The 19,982-nt window shown below is 43.9% G+C and overlaps 1 protein-coding gene across 2 annotated transcripts in view; it reads left to right on the forward strand.

Annotated features, from left to right (window-relative positions):
* Nucleotides 1-19,982, forward strand: part of GRM4 (glutamate metabotropic receptor 4) — a 296,392-nt gene that overhangs the window by 222,115 nt on the left and 54,295 nt on the right. For both annotated transcript variants that reach the window (XM_081010048.1, XM_081010049.1), the window contains exon 7: nucleotides 16,095-16,295. In XM_081010048.1, coding sequence (XP_080866174.1) covers nucleotides 16,095-16,295 — 201 coding nt within the window. The remainder of the gene's footprint in view (nucleotides 1-16,094; nucleotides 16,296-19,982) is intronic.

Consider the following 19,982-nt stretch of genomic DNA (forward strand, 5'->3'; position numbering starts at 1 on the left):
TCATCCCCTTCTCCTTGTGCCCTCCATCTTTCCCAACATCAGGGTCTTTTCCAGGGAGTCTTCTCTTCTCATGAGGTGGCCAAAATATTGGAGCCTCAGCTTCACGATCTGTCCTTCCAGTGAGCACTCAGGGCTGATTTCCTTAAGAATGGATACGTTTGATCTTCTTGCAGTCCATGGGACTCTCAAGAGTCTCCTCCAGCACCATAATTCAAAAGCATCAATTCTTCGGTGATCAGCGTTCTTTATGGTCCAGCTCTCACTTCCATACATCACTACTGGGAAAACCATAGCTTTAACTATACAGACCTTTGTTGGCAAGGTGATGTCTCTGCTTTTTAAAATGCTGTCTAGGTTGTACAAAAATGCATATATTAGGGCTAAGTGTGCATAAAATTATTATACATATTAACCTACACAAGTGCATTATGTTAGGGAAAACTGCTTTCAAACACAGGGATCTGGGACAAAATTGCATAGAAACGTGCATATTAGGAAAATTTGAAACATAAATACTGACAAGTTTTCATGAGACTTAAAAAGAAAGGATTAGCAAACTGATGTGGAGATGTCTAGCCCCCCCATCTGATAAACCCTCCCCCCACATACATCTGTCTGTCATCCAGGTGGTGCCGCAAAGGAGACCAACACAACCAACATTATCTTATTTTTTGTAATGTATTTTACCTCCAGGTTTTTGTTTCAGGTGCTCATGAGTGATTTTGGGTGGGTGTGCTGGTTCAGGATAAGGCAGCACCTGCCTGCAGGCTCACAATCTTTTAAGACATAGTATAAAAGAGGGATGGGAGGGGGGGTAGAGAACACAAAATATTGGAGCAGATGCTCCTTCACTGGCTGATCCACTTTCCATTACTTTGTCCAAGGCAGCTTACCCATGAGGCTAAAACAAATACAAGGATATATCCAAACAAGGATGAACACATGCAAGTCAGGGGAACAAGCAGTGTTACAATAAACAAAATCCAAGACAGCAGCCAAAACCCACCAAAACCTTAGTAAACAGGATTATTTTGCTTGCCATCTCAAGGCCATCAAAGTGCTAGGCAAATACATTTAAGGAGGCCTCCAAAAATCAGCAAATGGTTCTATTTTTGGTAGAAAATGCGAGTGGAATCTAGCACAGGGTTGCAGTGCACCTGCTTGGAGTTCTAGCTAGCCATCACCTCCATTTAATTCCTCCTTCCACTGCCACACAGGTACTCTGGGGGCATGCACGGTCCTCACTGGGCTATTTCTCTTCTTCAGAGCTTCCCTCCAAAAAGAATACTTCTGCAAACCTTAGGGCACTAAGCCTGCCTATACCATTCTCATGTGTGTGGATGGTGCCATTTTAGAATACACACTGTTGCACACCACCCCAGTCTCAGAGTTTCCAGGGGTTCCAGGCACTCTTACCCAGGGTTTGTGGTGTCTTTATGATATAAGGTTTACTTATACATATATACAACCTGAGCCTACAATGGAGGGGTTCACATCACTGACACCCCAATAGGGTTTTGCTTCTCCCATAGCTGCAGCCCTAGATTCAAGCAGACATTAGCCATCATGCTCTGACCTTCACTCCAGTTTGCCGCCTTTACTAGACTGCAATATTTTCCCTCTGAGGTCACATCCAATCAAGACTCTACTTTAAACTCTCCTTTTTTCTTCTAACTCTGAGCAGAGGGAGTTCCCCTCTCTTTGGCTTCCCTAATGGCTCATCACCTTCCCTTTGTCCTGATGGCTCACTGCCCCAAGCGATTTCCTGCCTGGTCAGGAAACTGGCTTGGCTTGTATTTTGATATTTACTGGACCCAGGAATTTAGAGAGTCTGGTACCCATAACTTCATACAGCAGCCTTCCCCAACCTGGTGTCCTCTGTAAGTTTTGGACTATGACTCTGGCCCTTTTTGACCACTGGCCATGCAGGCTGGGGCTGATGGGAAGCATAGTAATTAGAAAGCTTTGTTGTCTGTGACAGGATTGCAAGGCTTCCCCCAACATTTCGCCAGTCACACACATAACACTGGATCAATACTCTCCTCCATAGTATTGGGAGATGATAATACGGGGATCAGTGGAGGGCTCATTGACCCAAATGGCTATGTGATGCTTTGGGATGTTGTGCTATAACATTCTGCATTCACTGGATGATTTTTGAAATGAGTTCCATAAATTCCTATGTGCAAAAATATTTAATCATAATGTGTTCTTGTAGAAGCATGGCAAGCTGCCTTACCATGAGTCAGACTCACTGGCCCATCTGGCCCTGGATTGTCTACATTGATTGGCAGCAGCTCTCCAGGGTATCCCACAGGGGTCTTTCCCAGTGCTACCTGGAGATGCCAAGGAATCAAAAATCTGGGATCTTCTGCATTCAAGGCAGATGCTCTACCACTTAGCTACAACCCTTCTTCCAAGGCCTTTCAGCTCGTTCCAGGGTAGTCCTTTAAAGTGCTTGAAACAGTTTGTGCAATCATACTTTAACAAGCCACAGGGGTGGGAGATTCCAAAGTAAAGTGCATCCAAGGGAAGGCATTGAGTGGATGCAAGATATTTTGTTGGACCTGGCCCTGAGACATTGCTCGTTTGCTGTCTGCAGCCATTTATTACTCCCTGAAGTGACTCACGGCAGGGAAGGTTATGGTTCAGAAGTCCCTTGGTGGTCCGGAGGGCCATCAATTGAGCTCTCCAGAGAGTGGTATAGCAAGTGAGTTTGATTAACTCCTGCTGAAAGCCGCAGCCAGAGCTGGGATGTGATCGGAATTGATGCTAATCCTTTCTCATCCGGCGCTTGAAAAGATAGCTGCATTCATTCTCAGAGGGGTGCCCGGCAAGACTCGTTGCCTACTTGAAAATTAATTATCAGATGGGTAGAACGATGCACGACCCTGCTATTATAATCAGCAGGGTCACATTCCCTATGCTGTCCTAATCTACTGTGAGTTTCAAAGAGATTCATTGTGTTCCTGTCTGGAACATGCCACTGCACGACTGTTTTCTGATCTGTGGTTTGCTGGTTCCAACCTAATCTTGTCCTTTAAAAGATTTTTAAAGTAGGTATCGGCATCTTGTGAAAAGGAGTTGGGGCTGACGGCTTCAGCGCATCAGAAAACAGCTGCTTTCGGAGTAAATGCACCAAAAGCTTTTCATATAGGCCCTTCAAAGGAGAGGACCCACTGCTCAGCATCAGGCATGTAGTAAGGTAGATCAGTATTCTTGGGCAAATTTTGAGCTTGGGTGTTGTGTCCAGACTACAAAAACAGCAGCAGAAGGGGTCAGGCTCATACAATTGACCTTATTTTCTGGGAGGAGGGATTTTGGAGGGAATGCAGCATGGAAAGGACCACAGTTCAAAAAATATTTATATTTTCCCCTGGGGGCTTCAAAGAAGATCAGGGTCTTCTTAAGCTGAATCTCCAACACTTCCTTCACTGAAGGGTTTTCAGTATTATTAGAATTGTTATGCCCTATATTAGATCTCTGTCCAGCTCAGAGAAGAATGTCCACAGAACACAAATCAGAATATTATAGTTGGCATCTTGATAGCTAGCTAGCCATGTGTTAGTCTTTATAGCAGAGGTGCAAGAAATCTAAGACACAATAAATGCATTTAGTCTCCCGCAGCACCATTTAGGTTGCAGGGGTGATTGCTGTGCTAGTTCATTCATCATGTTAGATTTTAAAATGAGGTGGAAAGCTGGCTGTCTCCAAGGCAGCCTTCACTAACCTGGGACTGATGGGAGTTGTAGCCCAAAACATCTGGAGGGCTACAGGTTGGGGAAGGCTGCTTGGAAGTATGCAGAGCAGTGGCATAGCATGGGGGCTGGGGGGGGGGCAAGGCCCCGGAAGCGAAATTTCTGAGGGGGTGCAACCAGGTGCCCCCACACCTGTCAGCTACCATGGGGATCCCTACCTCACCCTGGCGAAGGTGGCGGAGCAGTTTCAGGCCCACAGTGAGCAGGCACAGAGAGAGGGAGGCCTACCCCAGCGCTCTTCTCCACAGGCGTTGGCCACCAAGGGCTGCATTGTCTGTCTGGGCTCCCCGCTGCATGGACAGGTGGCACAGTGCAGCCTGGTGGTTCTGATGAGGGGCACTTGAGTGGTTTCAGTGACTTGCCCGACCCAGGCACCAGCAACCCACGCTATGCCACTGATGCAGAGCTCATGTACTTTACATTGGGCCTCGAAGCCAATAGGCAACTGACACAGAAGAGGTGTAACATAGTCCATAAAATGCCGGCTGACACATCCTGCCCCAGTTGCTAAATTACACGTTTTCCGAGCAACATGATGAGGAAAGGATGAAAAGTAATGTACAAAATCTGATATTGGGGCTGCCTTTCAGGAACTAGGTTCCAAACTGTGTCATATATTTGATGTTGTTGGCCTACTTTCAATAAACTAGCTTGCTAGGAGCCCAGCTGCCAAGTGCTCATCCACTGGAATAATTACACCTTCACCTTTTCTCAATTATCACAGAATCAGCTCTGATTCAAGACTTTCAAGCATTAAAAAGTGAGCTAAGAAACTTGATCCTTCTCTCCCATTCCTGAAATTCAGTTCCAGTCCTGCCTTGAGGCTTAGCTATGGTCTTGATCTTATTGTGAGTGTGAGACTTCAGCTTTTAATTCTGAAAGAATTTCTTAACGGAAGTGTATAAACTTAGATGAGTACTAATAGCTATGTTTTCAGTCATAGTAGCTTCTACTAGAAATGGACCTTTCCTGACTGTCCCCAAAACTTTCAGGATAATGCTCCTAGTTAATCCAAGTGGTATTTATTGTGCTGTGAAGGATGTTCAATGTATTTTGACCCCACATGAGAGTTTGAGAAAGACAGAATTATTGAGGCTTTTGCTTTCCTAACTTTCTCAGTCTTTTAGTTGGTCTCACTTCTAGTGAGATCTCAACAGAGACTCTGAGACAAGAATGTGCCTTTTCCTGTAATGAAAATAGAACTGTTTTGGGAAGTTGAAAATAAAGGAATCAAATCAATAATTTAATCTAACTTTATGGGCTTGGTGTGCTTGGTGCTGTCATGCACAGCTTCAGTGAACATATTTAAGATGGTGCCTATGGCCCATTTTGAAGGTCACATGAAGTTCATGGATAGGGTACAACTCTCATTGCTTAGAGTCCCAAGAGCACATCTGCACCAGTGTCTGAAATGGCAACATGCACATTTTGGGTGCTATTGAATAATAGCCACTTTTATGGAAGATCAGATAGGACCCACATAGCAGAATGCTGGGAGGAAACTCCCAGAGGTTTTTAGCTCAAGACTAAAGTCTATTACAACCTTCTTTTAAAAATATGTAATTATCTTGACAAGACAGAGTGGCTTGTCTGTTCATTGAGAGACGAATGCGGGAAGGGCTCTGAGCTGAGGGAGAAGATTAATAGTCCTTGTCAATAATGGGAAAGAAAGGATAACTTGACGGGTTTCACATGAGTAATCTCAGTGTAGTCCAAGAGCATTTTTATAACTTTGAAGGATGGGCTATAAATTTACCTCCTTGATATAATCTTTTTTTGTTGGTCAGTTCTCTATCAATTTGTTGTAGCGTCTCTTCAGCCTGATACATCAGCTGCTGAGCATGGTGCTCCCATCCTGAAGGGAAGGTTACAATGACAGAGAATGGGAATGCTGCTGGGTATCATTCCTGCATCTCTGCGTTTCTTCGTCTTCTCTCACTGTGCACAGAAGAGGGATAAGGGAGAGGGAGATGCATGCACAGTGTCCTTCTGGATATCATCATCATCATCATGGTTGAAATTTATTACCTGCCCTTCACCACCAGGTTAAATTCAGTATGAAAAAGAATTAAAACAACAACTTTGGGGTGTCCTGGTTTTTACTTTTTGAAATATGCCAATCCTACCAGAACCAAGTGCTACATCTTCAGCATTCTCTGAAAACCATATAGTGCAGATGCCAGACATACCTCTGTGGGTTGGGAATTCCATGACTATGGGGCTGCCATGGAGCCACCCCTGGGCCACACACCCCAGCTTCTGAGAGTGGACACCAGAGAGAGTCTGTAGGGAGGGAGCTGGATCTTTCAGATATTTGAGGCCTAAATCACTTAGGCCTTTAACTATTAATATGAGCACATTGAATTGGGTCCAGAAACAAACTGGTTTTAGAACACGGGCTACATGAGTTCTAATGGGAACCCCAGCTGATAAACTGGCTGCTGCATTTTAGATCAGTTGAAGTTTCTGAGAGATATTCTGTCTTCAAAAGTGACATTGCAGTAGATGTCCTCCAATGTTAACATTTGGGGACTTATTCCCTGTTGTAGAAAATATTTTCCCCTCCTTGGAGGGGTGTCCAGATTTTTTTTAGTGGTTCATGTGGAAAAGAGTGTGCAGTCAACATGCTTTCTTCGCTGAAATGGAAAAAGAAGGTATATCCCTCACACACTGGGAAATAAATTGCTACATTTCTAGGAGCTATCTTTCAAATTAAAAACGGCAACTTCTCATATTACATGCCACATTCAACATAGTCACAAGGTTTTAAAAGCTGACAAATATATATTCTCAGGGCACAATCAAAGCTCCCCCTCCCTCCTTGCATCAGCCCTGTCAGTCACAGTGACCATGGCTAAAGGTTGAGGGCCAAGATGATTGGGGCTGATATTATCACACAATGGTAGTGAAACTGGCATGATTTCCAGCAGATCTTGGGCCAGCTCTGGCTCTCCCCTTGGGGCTTCCTGCTGCTTTCCACCAGTTGTGAACCTTGAGGAGCCACCTTGGAGGGTGTGTGGGGATCCCAAAGAAATGGGAGGGGGCAGAGGTCAGGGAGTTGGAGCTAGGCAACCCAAGGCAGGGCGTTAGTGACTCAAGAAATATTGAAGCTGGCAGAGGGGACCAGTGTTCAGAAAGCTCAGGGCTTTTTCCGGAGGAAGGCTCAAGTGGGTTGACAGAGGGGTGTTCCATCCTTAAGATACCAGACATCTCCAAAAAGGCTGTTACCACAGCTGCTAGTCCCTCATCTTGGGGAGGCATATGAGATTCAGCCAGATGCTGCTGAGGAGGCAGCTCTGTCACCCAGGACACAAAGACGCAAGCATTGGCACAAATAAACCTCACAGGTCCTGCACACCCACTGAAGTGGGCCTGTTTGCTTGCTCATAGCAGAAACACCTCCCAGGCCTCTCTTCAAAAGGAAGAGGCAGGAGGCATGTCACGTGTTGGATCAATGCCTCAGCTCATGCGTAGCCATGCAGTTTACCTGCTGTGCCTTTAGCCCTTGTTTAGCCTATCTATCATTCAGATCAGATCTATGCATTAAAGACTTGGGCAGGAACAGAAATTTGAGTTTGAGTGAGGGCCAGGACACCACTTGCTCACCCCTTCAGCAATTGGTAAGAGACTAGCTGAGGCAGGACAGCTGGGTGGAGGGATATCTCCATCTAAACCAACTTCACACACCCCACCCGGTTTGGATTGCTCTGTCTGTGTCACTTGTGAAAGTGCCTTATGTGACTTGTAGATGGTGTTCATTTGGTCCCAAACACCCCTAGACATCAAGAGGATTGGGCCTGGCTGCTGATACCTAAGCCCTCTAGACCCACACAATGAGGCACAAAGATATACCAGCACAGATTTGCTCAGGTATTTTTTGCATACATTTTGTGTTAATTGCTACTTACCAGCTGGTCTACATGGAAGACAGTAACCTACCTGCAGTTGTTTGTTGCTAAAGTAACACCAGAAAATTGAATAGTGCCCATGTCCCAGTTTAGAATGTTGCATAGGAGGGAGCAGCAGGAGCAAGGCCAGATTGTTTTTCATTCCATATGGCATTGCTATGTGGTTACATACAAGGTTGTTGTATCAGAACCTTTTCAGAAGCTGGCATCTTTTGAAAGAATGGGTGAATCAGGGACCCACTTATACTTCCTCATTCCTTCAAGAAGCTTCTGAAAACAGATATGGTCCACCAGAATAGAGAGTCTTTAATCTTGCAGATTTAATGCAAACATAAATTGATTTTCCATATCCATGGAAAAATGTCAAGAGTCCCATGCTGTGAATTTGATTTATGTTTCAAGGAATGTTAAAATTCAGAATCAAGGCATTGATGCAAGGAAGTATCTCATTTGGGGGGGGGGGGAGTTTTGTAATTATCCTCTATCATTGCTTCTACAGCTAAAGAGAAGGGGTTATCTTAGGTCTGCCCTTCCCCAGACTAGGTAGTTTCTAGGAAACATAAAACCTGTTTCTGTGATGATGTTGGTAGGAAGAACTGATGAAAAACCATGTCATCCTCTTCCCATTAAGCCTTGGTTTCTAAAATATGATTATTCCATTGCTTCCAATTGGGAACTTGTAGAATTGGAGGCTAACTGTGTTTACTTCCATTGGCTCAATAATTAAGCCAGCTCTTCATTCAATAGGTGTCACTTAGGAGTCAGTAAAGATCACCTTATTTGGTGGGCAATGTTGGCTGTGGGCAGTATGAATGCTTGGTATTGAATATATGTCTTCATGAGGTCATACTAATAGTATTTCTGGCAGTTCTTCAAGAGGCTGGTGTATGCACTGTTAGCAACTTTCAGCACTACCAAAACTAAAAGTGGAACACATAACTTACTTAAAACTTGGAATCACAAGTATAGAACAAAATTATCTGGAATGAATTATAACATGAGCACTTTCTTCTGTTAATGCCCAGCACACTGCAAAGAAGTCAGTGGTACTTATCTGAGTATGAACTTAATGATAGTTGTGTGTGGAATTTCCACTATCAGTTATACAGTACACATTGTGAGGAAATGATAAGTAGCTAAGTATATAGCAGGGATCTATTATAGTTACATGGTCATGAATGAAGCGGAAGAGCAGACTGGCCTTCCATCAAGTGTGTGGCTCACATATATTGGTTTTTAAAATTATTTATTAGGAAAACGAAGTGGGGGGGGGACAGGCCATCCCCAACAATCTAACTCCACCATGTGTTTACTTCAGCATTCCTTCCCCAGCTCACTGTGAATGGAGTAGACTGGGGAAATAATTCACTGTGATTAAAAGCTAGGCCTGCCCATCAAAAGAAGAAGAATAAATCCATCTCCTCCTCCCCTCTTGCATTCAAATTGATTTCATGGAAAAGAAAGTAGAGATGGCCATGTTTAACTTTTTGAAGGAAAGAAAACCCAGAGGCAAAGAGCTACTCAGATGCTTGGGCCCTTCCTTGGCACACATGGGTAATGGTGTGGTCCAACTCTGTAAATGAAAAGCTACTCAGAATCACCCCAATTTGCCTTCTTAGTTGAGGTACACACAGTGCTGATATATATAGATTTAGCTGCAACAGTATTCAGGGAAGAACCACATTACTTAAAACGTTGTTAAATTCTTATTGTAGAACATTATTTTAAAGTAGTCTGGCATTTATACAGCGAAGCAACCTTTATAGGAGAATGTTGCTTTTGCATTCTCCAATTCCGAAGCAGCAGAAAGTGTCAGGTCAGCCTTTTACAGGGTCATTTTCCTTGTAGGAAGAGTGCTAATGTGCTTATTGCATTTTTGTAACATCTGCTCCCACTGCAGAATATACTGGTTGAGCAGAGGACAGGAAGCAGGCACCCGGATAGATTACTATTGTATTAGACTTGGAACAGGCCCACCCCTACAAAAAGCAACAGCTTACCCTTGCAACTCCCAATGACTGTTTCTTGCCACCAATCACAAAAGCCCAGGGTTCTTTCCCTAACCAGGATCAAACAGCAAAACAGCTTTTCCCATACAGTGGTACCCATAGCTGTCAACTTACAGATTTGAAAATAAGGGACCAGCAGCCTTGAAAATAAGGGACCTGCAGCCAAAATAAGGGACCTGCAGCCTCACCTGTTCCAGGCACTCCAGTCTTCCTGTCCTCCTGCAGTCTAGTCAAACTCATGCTGGTAGCTTCGAGAACACTGTCCAACCAACTTTGTAACCAGAGGTTCAACTGAATAGAATCTGAATCACATGCACCACAAGGCCTATGCAGCCTCAACTTAAGATGGCTCCCCGGCCTGGCTTTGCACTGCAAAGTTTGCAGCAGCACGTGCAACAAAATGGCGTCCAGCATTCAAAAAACCCCTCAGCTTGCATTAACTAGCCACACACAAGGCATGCAAACTCCACCCCCCAGTCGTTCTTAGACTTCTTATTGGGTGAGCAACACAGCCAAGCAACACAGTTGGAGCCTCCCTCCTCCCTGGCCGGCAGGGAGGGAGGGAGAGGAGCTGCTTCCTTTGAAATTTAAGGGACATCATTTAAGGGACATCCATCAATAAGGGACAGCAGCGGGACATGGCGCTGGAATAAGGGACTGTCCCTTCAAATAAGGGACACTTGACAGCTATGGTGGTACCTCAGGTTAAGTACTTAATTCTTAATTTCAAGACACCAGCCATGAAAGGCCATTAAGTGACTTATAAAAGCTTAAGGGGTTAGGTCATCTCTTTGCTTTGCATTCAGAACAATGTCAAACCTTGCACTTTGATTTTCATGAGGCATCCTTTATGTTCCAGCAGTTGTGCTAGTTTGATGTTGCAAAACACCTAAGATTCCTAAAATGTAAGGTTCACAGTTGCACAATCTAAGCTATCCAGTGACCCCTGAAATGCAATCCTAAAGCTAAATTGCAAAATCAATGGGACATACTTCTTTGTAAACATGGGTTAGGTTCGGTCTACCCTACAAGATGAACTGCAGACACAAGAAGCAATATCTGGAGTAGAATCTCGGGAAGGCCTACATAAATTCCTGCAGATTCTATACCTTGTATAGTTTAGAAACTTTTCACTTTCCTACATCCCATTTCAGTCTTATTGACCAATCAGGTGTCACTTCAGTGTGACCAAAACAAATAATTGAATTCCTTAAAAAAGGAATATATTTTTAAACTCAGATTGTTGACAGTTGAACACTTTAAAATAAATTCTTCAAAAAGTGCTAAAGGATGGAGTGTCATTGTCCTTGACCCCTTCGAGCTTAGGATAGCTTGCTAGCTTGCCTCTGCCTCTCTCTCTCTCTCTGTTATAATATATTAAGATTAAAGATTAGGATAAAATAAGGAGGGAAAGGAATTGCTGAACTAATAAATTGAACTGAAATAGAAAAAAGGGAGGCATGAGGAGGTCTGGGAAACAAGTAAATGAAAGATAAGGGATGAAAAGATGGAATTGTTTTTAATTGGTTTTTTTGCATTTTGTATTTTTATTTTCTCTATTTTTATTAATGTAATCTTTTTTTGAAACTTTAATAAATATCATTCTCTCTCTCTCTCTCTCTCTCTCTCTCTCTCTCTCTGTCTCTCTCTCTCTCTCTCTCTCTCTGTGTGTGTGTGTGTGTGTGTGTGAGAGAGAGAGAGAGAGAGAGAGAGGCTTTTACGCTATCAGGAGAAATCTGGAGGCTTGTAGCTGCTCATCAGCCCCACCCATACCCACCTGCAGCCCATCCTGACTGATTATTGGTTGGGTGATTCTCCTGAGCAAGCAGCAAGTGTAGTATCAAGTGAATAAAGAAATCCATGAATGTGCTTTTCTTTCCCTGCCTCATCCTTTGCTAGCCATAGGAGTCTCTTTTCCTCTGATATGAATCACCACACCACATATCACAGCATCAGGGTCATACGAAGCACATAAACATTCTACTTGGCTATTATAAGCTGTGATACTGCTGGAAGGAGCACACTGGGTGGGCAGAGAACTTGTTATATATGTGAAACCTCTGCCAGTCTTGACTGTAGAATGCAAGAGAGGAGATTCACACCATTCACTTCTAGTAGGTCAGTGCTTTCTCTGATTATTCCCTTAGGTTGGGAGTAAGGAACCTGTAACTCTCCGCTTCTTGCTGGATTCCAGGTCCCATCAGCCCCATACAGATGATCAATAGTTTGGGGAGCTTGGAGTTGTAGCCCAGGACTATCTGGAGGGGCTACCAGTTCCCCACCATTGTCGTAGACTTCCCAATTCAGAAAGTCCCCTATTTTTAAATCCTCTTCTCCTTCCTGAGTTTCATGGCTTTATGCACATGGCCAGACATGCACAAGCACACCCTTCCCCTCTGCTGGTGAAGGGGCAGTATTTGGGAGGCTGGGTTGGTGTTATTCTGGCAGTACCATACCACAGGGGACCCTCTTTTAGCTCCAATTAACAGTGTGCTGTGTTAATCGGTATCTTTTGCCAAATGATTAACATGTTTCAAGTCCCATTAAGAGCGGTTATGACAGGAAGAGGCAGGCAGCTGTCGTGGGTAATTACCGTATACTTGAATGATCCTGCAATCCAATGCTGGCTGGAGAGGGGGCGGGAGGGTGGGTGGGTGGGGGAGGAATATTGGGATGGGAGAAAAACTGAAGGTGTGTTTGGCAGTGGCAAGGACTTGATAGAGCACATCCTAGAACTGATGGATGCTGTGCAGACTATCCTTTGACACAGCTGATAGCACTTGGGAGACTGATGTGAGAGCCACCGGTGGTGAGATGGATGATGCCAGGGGCTGAATAATATTTGCATATGCTGCTACTGAGGCTGTGACTTGGGTGTACAAGTTTGAGAGTTCAAAGAAAACATGCTGTGTGGTTTCCCTTGCTAGCTACAGGCAGCTCTTACACTGTAAAGGAAGCAATCCACAGAAGAGGGTTGCTGTCATAGCATTTGGAATGAGTGACATCCTCCTATATCTTGTAGAGGGCCTGGTTCCTCCCAGGGTTTTGTGATGAAAGTGCTTTCATTATCTGTAGCTCCACCATGAAAGTTGCCAAGCAAATGCAGTGAGAATTAACCTCTTGCTACTCATCTTTCTTAATTTGAAAACCTACTTCTAGACCTTTCTTTTCTGGACCATCAAGACCATGGGTACTAAGCTATGTACAACACATCTCTTTGTGTGATGGACAGAAGCTGTTGGCTCTCAAGCATTCACTTATTTGTTGTAAAAATTATACCCCACTTTTCTTTATAAAATATTCAAGGTGACTGATGAGAAAGTTCATAAAATATGGAGTAAGACTGAACAGATGCAGGGACCTTGTGATCCCTTCCAACTCTATGATTCTATGAGAAACAGCCCAAATAGCTAAAATTTGTTTCATACAATAAAACTATGGATGGGATAAAACAATTTGGCATAAAATAAAAGGACAGAGCATTAAAAGCTCAGTTCACCTGAAGGTTAAGAGAGTGAGTGGGAGCCAACCAAGCCTCTCTAGGGAGGGAGTCCTAAAGCTGGAGGCTGCAGCTGGGAAGACCCTGTCTTAAATCCTAACCAATTGTGCTCATCAAATTGGTAGGATGTGGGGCCTCTAGTGTTGAATGCAGTGGGCAGGCAGGATCTTATGGGACGAGGAGATCTTTCAAAGGGTCTTCACTTAGGCTGTTGTAAAGAAGAACCTTGAGTTTCAAATTGTGCTCAGAAAGGAACTAGAAACCAACATAAAACATAGGTGATATAATCAGCAGTGGGGGATCTGGAAATCTCTTTGGCCACTGCATTTAGTACCAGCAGAAGCTTCTGAACACTTTTCCAAGGCATTTTCACAGAGAATGTTGCATCAGTCTAGATGTGACCAGGACATGTGTAATTATGGCCAGATTTGTTTTATCAAGCATAGTTCATTTACCAGCCAAATCTGTGCAAAAGCTCTCCAAGCTCCTGCTGGCATATGAGTTTCTAGGAGTGCAACCAGAGTCAGAAGCACTCCCAAGATGCAAAACGTAAAGGGACCCCTGACCATTAGGTCCAGTCGTGATCGACTCTGGGGTTGCAGCGCTCATCTCGCTTTATTGGCCGAGGGAGCCGGCGTACAGCTTCCAGGTCATGTGGCCAGCATGACTAAGCCACTTCTGGCGAACCAGAGCAGCGCACGGAAGCGCCGTTTACCTTCCCGCCAGAGCGGTACCTATTTATCTACTTGCACTTTGACTTGCTTTTGAACTGCTAGGTTGGCAGGAGCAGGGACTGAGCAACGGGAGCTCACCCCGTCACAGGGATTCGAACCACCGACTTTCTGATCAGCAAGCCCTAGGCTCTGTGGTTTAACCCACAGTGCCACCCGTGTCCCCCCAAGATGCAAAACTGGCCTTTAAAGAAGAGAGCAATCCAATCCAGAATAAGTTCAGCTCCTGGTTCGGCTCTCCTGCTGACCGACAGTGTCACAGTCTTTTCTGGATTAACCTTAGGTTATTAACAGCTCACATCTAGTTCATTTACTGTACTCAATATGAATTTATTAAAATAAAGAAAACAGAGAATCAAAGAATTGTAAAGTTGGGAGGGACCTGCTGATATTTTTACCCCCTCCCATTGTGAGAATCTCCTAATATGATGTTTTGAGAAAGGAGGGGGCAGAAACAGCTCTTTGACTTCTTCCGCTCCTGCCTGACTGCCTGACTCTGTGTGTGGAGAGAGTCTTATCTATGTAGTGACTAGATGGCTGAGTGGGAGCTGTAACACTCATGCAAGCCAGCAGTTCTTTAGTTTGTAGTAGCTGTTAGAAATAAAAGAAGTGATGCTTCACAGCTAGCTTCCGCATTGTTTATACTCTGCTGAGTCTGGTGCTCACAGTGCACAGTCCAGTGCACCGAGACCTGCTTTCCAAGATTGGAAGGTCTCTGAAAGTGCTCCAGTCGCCTAGCCCAGTCGGGGTAGAACCATTTATTGAGCCCAGTCACTGACATCAGTTGAAAGGCGTACTGACAGGACCCCAATGGTAATCTAGTCCAACTGCCTGCAATGTGAGAATCTCAACTAGATCAATCATAACAGATGGCCTTCCAAGTTCTTTTTAAAAACCTTCAAGGAAGGATGGACTTTGTATGCCCTAGCAAAACAAATAAGAAGTTTGAGTACTCAGAGGCTAGAACAGCATGACAGGTTTTTCTGCAATCAAAGCTGGGGCATTTGTGTTCCTAGTGTGCTAATGTGAAACAGAGCAATTTAAGATGGAAAAATTGCGTAGGAAAGCTGTTGCTAACAGGATGGAACACCACTACAAGCATTTTTCACACAGGAGGAGTAAATCACCTTCCAGTCTCCCTCTCCTGCTATTTATGAGAAGATGTGATTGTCATTAATGTGGAAATATCATTATAAGTTTTATATTCACACTAGAAAACTATATGGACAAAAACTGCAGGTCTTGTTCTTTCATTGAAAACAGTGTACAGCACTTGCAGGGAACCCCAGGCCTGGGTGCCACGGGTGGCCCCCGCAGGCTTCTCCACCTGCCTCTGAGACTCTCTTCAGGCCACACCTCCTCTCTGTGGGCCACACCCTTCTTTGGCCCTGTACCAAACCCTCCTTGGGAGCTTTTACTTGGGTGGAATATGTTCTTGAATTGTGATAATAGATAATGGAGAGGTGGGTGGGTATATGTAGAAACCCTATCAGTTTTACTTGGCTGGAATGTTGTAGCCACCTATATAAAGATATGAGTCACATCTTTTGCTTCCCTTTGATCTCTGTCCACCCCTTACACCCACCATTGGTGTGTGCCCATGTGAAGGTTATCCAGGAATGAATGCTCCCCCCATCAGCAGATTGAAAGAGGCTCCCTACCCCTGATCTACAAGATCACTGAAATCATGGAATGGCATTGGTTACTTTGTGGCTTCTGTACTCCTTTTACTAATGAGACAGGGCCAGTCTAGCCTTGCTTCTGGATTTCCCACAGGTGTCTGGTTGGCTACTGTGAGAACAGAATGCTGGCCTAGATGAGCCTTGGTCTGATCAAGTGGAGCTCTTGTAATGACAAGACTCAGCCCAACTCTTTGGCACTATGGAGGTATACACTGGGTGGGTTTTTCTTTTTATTTACTTTCATGTGTAACAAACCAACTGAAACTGTTATGGTCTTCTAATATTTCTTAACATTCCTCCCCCCGCATCTCAGTACAATTTTCACCTCACCATGAAAGAGTTCAGTGGAGACACTCCTTGCAAGAAGCAGGAGTCCTTTGAATCCTTTTCAGGAACTGAAATTCCACAGTGAATACTAGATTTCAAAGGGAATGGATAACCCTGTAAGTCTGCAGTTGCCCATGAAAGCATGTGATCGAACCCCACCCTTTGCCTTTTGTCTTCCAGATCGTGAGCGGATTGGCCAGGACTCTGCCTATGAGCAGGAAGGAAAGGTGCAGTTTGTCATCGATGCTGTCTATGCCATGGGCCATGCGCTTCACAACATGCACAAGAACTTGTGCCCTGGGAAGATTGGCCTCTGCCCCAAGATGGACCCAGTAGACGGCGCAGAGCTTCTCAAGTACATCCGTAGCGTCAATTTCTCAGGTCTGTCTGTCTGGGTGGGATAACCCTCAAGGCCATACAGTTGCTTGGGGCTTCTTGGGGCATCAAACCATGCCTGGCTTAATATAAAACACTGAACATTTAAACACATTTAAATGTTCCACTTGCAATGTTTGGTTTTGCATCCTCCAGCCACAGACTTAGTGTAAGATGTATTCCTCCCTCCCAGTACTCTGAAAATAATACATCTTGAGATGCAACAACAAGCACACCAGGTTGAAATGGTGTTGGGTGTTTTATCTGTAATTGCTACTCTTCATTCACCACTTTTTTAATAGAGCATCTAATTAATGTTCTCATCAAACAGTTGTTTCCCTATGTTTCTCCTGGCTTCTTCCATTTCGTTTGGGAGCCCAAACAAAAATCCACCTTCTGGGAAAAATAAAAAAGCAACAGCACAGTTGGTCCACCGATGTAGATTACCTTTGTGCCGCCCATCTTTTGAAAAGAGACAGGTTTGATGTGTGCAGCAAGGTTTCAGGCAACTGAACCCTGTTGGCATGTCTTTGCACACCTTTGAGTAATGTGTTTTAGCAATTACTTTATATTTAATTGGTTTTTTAATGTGCACTAAACAATGCAAATGCTCTTAAAAGAATTTTATGTAAATTCTGAAACTACTTCTTCTTCTTCTTCTTCTTCTTCTTCTTCTTCTTCTTCTTCATCATCATCTTAATCTTATGAACACCATTTATCCCCTCTTGACCACATGGCTACATTGTTAAAGGCATGGAGCCTCTATAAAGGTGAAATGGGGGAACAGGCAACCTTGCTTGTCAGATGATTGGCTTTTGGTTGCTTTGGGTCATGTCTGTGAGATGGGAGTAGTTCTTCCTTGCCCTAGAGTGGTTATAAAGATCAGTAAATTATGGTACATGCAGCGCTTTTTTCTGGGGGTACGCAGGGGTACGCATACCCCTAAACATTTTGGGAATCTAAGTTTGGCCTCATTGAGGGGCAGTATTTCAATATGAGTAGGAAAATGAGAGTACCCCTAAACATTTTTTTTAGAAAAAAACACTGGGTACATGAATCATAGAATTGTGGTGTTGCAAAGAAGGGAGGTGATGTTTCTCTCTCTTTCTCATTTTTACTATCTTAAGTTCAGTTTTTCACATTTCCACATCAGTTTGCATTCAAAATAATTCTCATGAAACATCACCAGCATTTTACCTTTTTGTATGCAATTTTACCCAACATAACATATTTTTGCAAGCAATTTTCCCCAATATAATGCATTGCTTTATGGTATTTTCATTAATATATACCAGGGGTCAGCAACCTTTTCCAGCCGTGGGCTGGTCCACTATCCCTCAGACCAGGGAGAGGGGTGATTATATTTTGGGGGGGGGAAAGTGAATGAATTCCTATGCCCCACAAATAACCCAGCGATGCATTTTAAATAAAAGGACACATTCTACTCATGTAAAAACACGCTGATTCCCAGACTGTCCGGAGGCTGGATTGAGAAGACAATTGGGCCGTATCCGGCCCCCGGGCCTTAGGTTGCCTACCCCTGATATATACATTTTATGCACACTTTCCCCATATGTATGCATTTTCATCCATGTTGGTTGGAGAACTGCACTGCAATAATTTGAAGATGTTTACATTTCAAAAGATAGGTAAGGTTCATTTTGCACATTTTGGAGGGAAATGTGGAATAGGTAGGTTCGTGTTAAAATGCAAACCAAACTGAATTTCCCCCTATCCCTAACTTTAAGTGAGTTCATTCATCATGCACCATAGGAAAGATCTGCTTCTCTTTGTCCATTGCACATATTTTAGAAGTGACCACCATATGTGGAGGGAAATGTTTCCATGAAAGTTCATAACAAATACATACAAATCTAGGGAGCATGACTGGCCAAACCTTCCAGGGTCACTTTTACTCATCATTTTCATCAATTTGCCTCTCTTCACACATACAATGTTGGTTGCATCTAGAGATGTGGAAAAAGGAGAAAAAGGCAGAAAAATGGAAAGCCTCCCATCTCAGTTTTTTCTCCAGTTTTTCAGATTTTTCTGGGATTCCACATCTCTAGTTGCAAACACACATGGTGGGAAAACTCAGCTCTCCCACAAAGTGGCTCAAGTGACCGAAAGAAACCGTCTAGATTGGGGTAGGAGCTTCTGATAAGGAGCTCCATGTGCAGAAGTGAAAGTGGTATCTGCATGTATCTGCATCTTGATAGCTGGGCTATTTTTTTAGCCCTCCCTATATGAATTGACCGGGACACGGGTGGCGCTGTGGGTTAAACCACAGATCCTAGGACTTGCTGATCAGAAGGCCGCGGTTCGAATCTCCGCGACGGGGTGAGCTCCCGTTGCTCGGTCCCTGCTCCTGCCCACCTAGCAGGTCGAAAGCACATCAAAGTGCAAGTAGATAAACAGGTACCGCTTCAGCGGGAAGGTAAACGGCGTTTCCGTGCGCTACTCTGGTTCACCAGAAGTGGCTTAGTCATGCTGGCCACATGACCCGGAAGCTGTACGCCGGCTCCCTTGGCCAATAAAGCGAGATGAGTGCTGCAACCCCAGAGTCGGTCACGACTGGACCTAATGGTCAGGGGACCCTTTACCTTTACCTTTATAAGAATTGACCAGGGAGCACGTGGCAAAAACAGACTAAAGCCGGCATCTCCTAAAGTCCCATCATAATTCTATGCACATGAACAATCCTCAGTTCCATTTCCTTATTCTCGTTCCACATTTTTGTTCCTTTCTTGTTAGACAATCTTCCCTTGCCCCTGATTAGTAATTCCTTTACATATTCTAGAAACGCATCACATCCTCACATTATATCTCTTTAATATACATTTTTCTGCTTCTGCCTCCTTATTACATCTATTTATCTCTCCTCTGCAATCTCCTCACAATCTGTCTCCTTTATTTATTCTTTCCCTATCTTCTTGTTTGATTTTCCTGCTTTTTAATGTTATTGGGATTTATTTGTGCAATTCATTTGATTTTGTTTCGAGATAAACTTTTGAGGGAGGTGGGGGCACAGCAAAGAGTCTTGCTTTGAGGCAACTTGCTAAATCAGTGTAATTAAATATTTTATAGTATTTCTCATCTGGTCACATCCTTCTCTTGATAAATACAATCTGACTACATAAACCTCGCTTGTATGTTGGATTATCCATTACAGCCAGGCAACTGGGTGTCTCTTTTTAATTGGGCTTATCTTTGAAATTTAGCATGTTTTAAGAACTGTCTAAGGGGAAGAGGCAATCTCATTTTTTCACTGCATGATCTCATCAGTGGTTCAGTTCCCACTCCGCACTTTTGACATGGTGAAGAAAGGTCTTCTGGATGCTTTGTAAGCATTTGTAACTTACCAGTCTTTGGCAAATCCATGAATAGGGGGTAGGGCACAGCTACAACTTAGTGGCATTTGATCTCTGTATAGGTAAAGGGACTTGGGAAGATTACTTTCCTAAACAGATTGGAGAAGTCCATGGTGCTGAAAGAAGTAACCAAACTAGAACATGCCACTGGAGTCTGTGTCTGTAATATGAAGATTATATAGATGCCATTCACAAGTGTTAGTGAGCTCTATCATATTCTCCATCTACACTTTTTCAGTGGTTGTGTATTCCAAGCCCCATGAAGGTTTGGAATGAGCTATTGATCCACTGTGCAGAATTCTGCTGGGGACTTCCTCCTGCT

This window comes from Podarcis pityusensis (genome assembly GCF_964106645.2).
Source record: "Podarcis pityusensis genome assembly, chromosome: 6".
NCBI lineage: Eukaryota > Metazoa > Chordata > Lepidosauria > Squamata > Lacertidae > Podarcis > Podarcis pityusensis.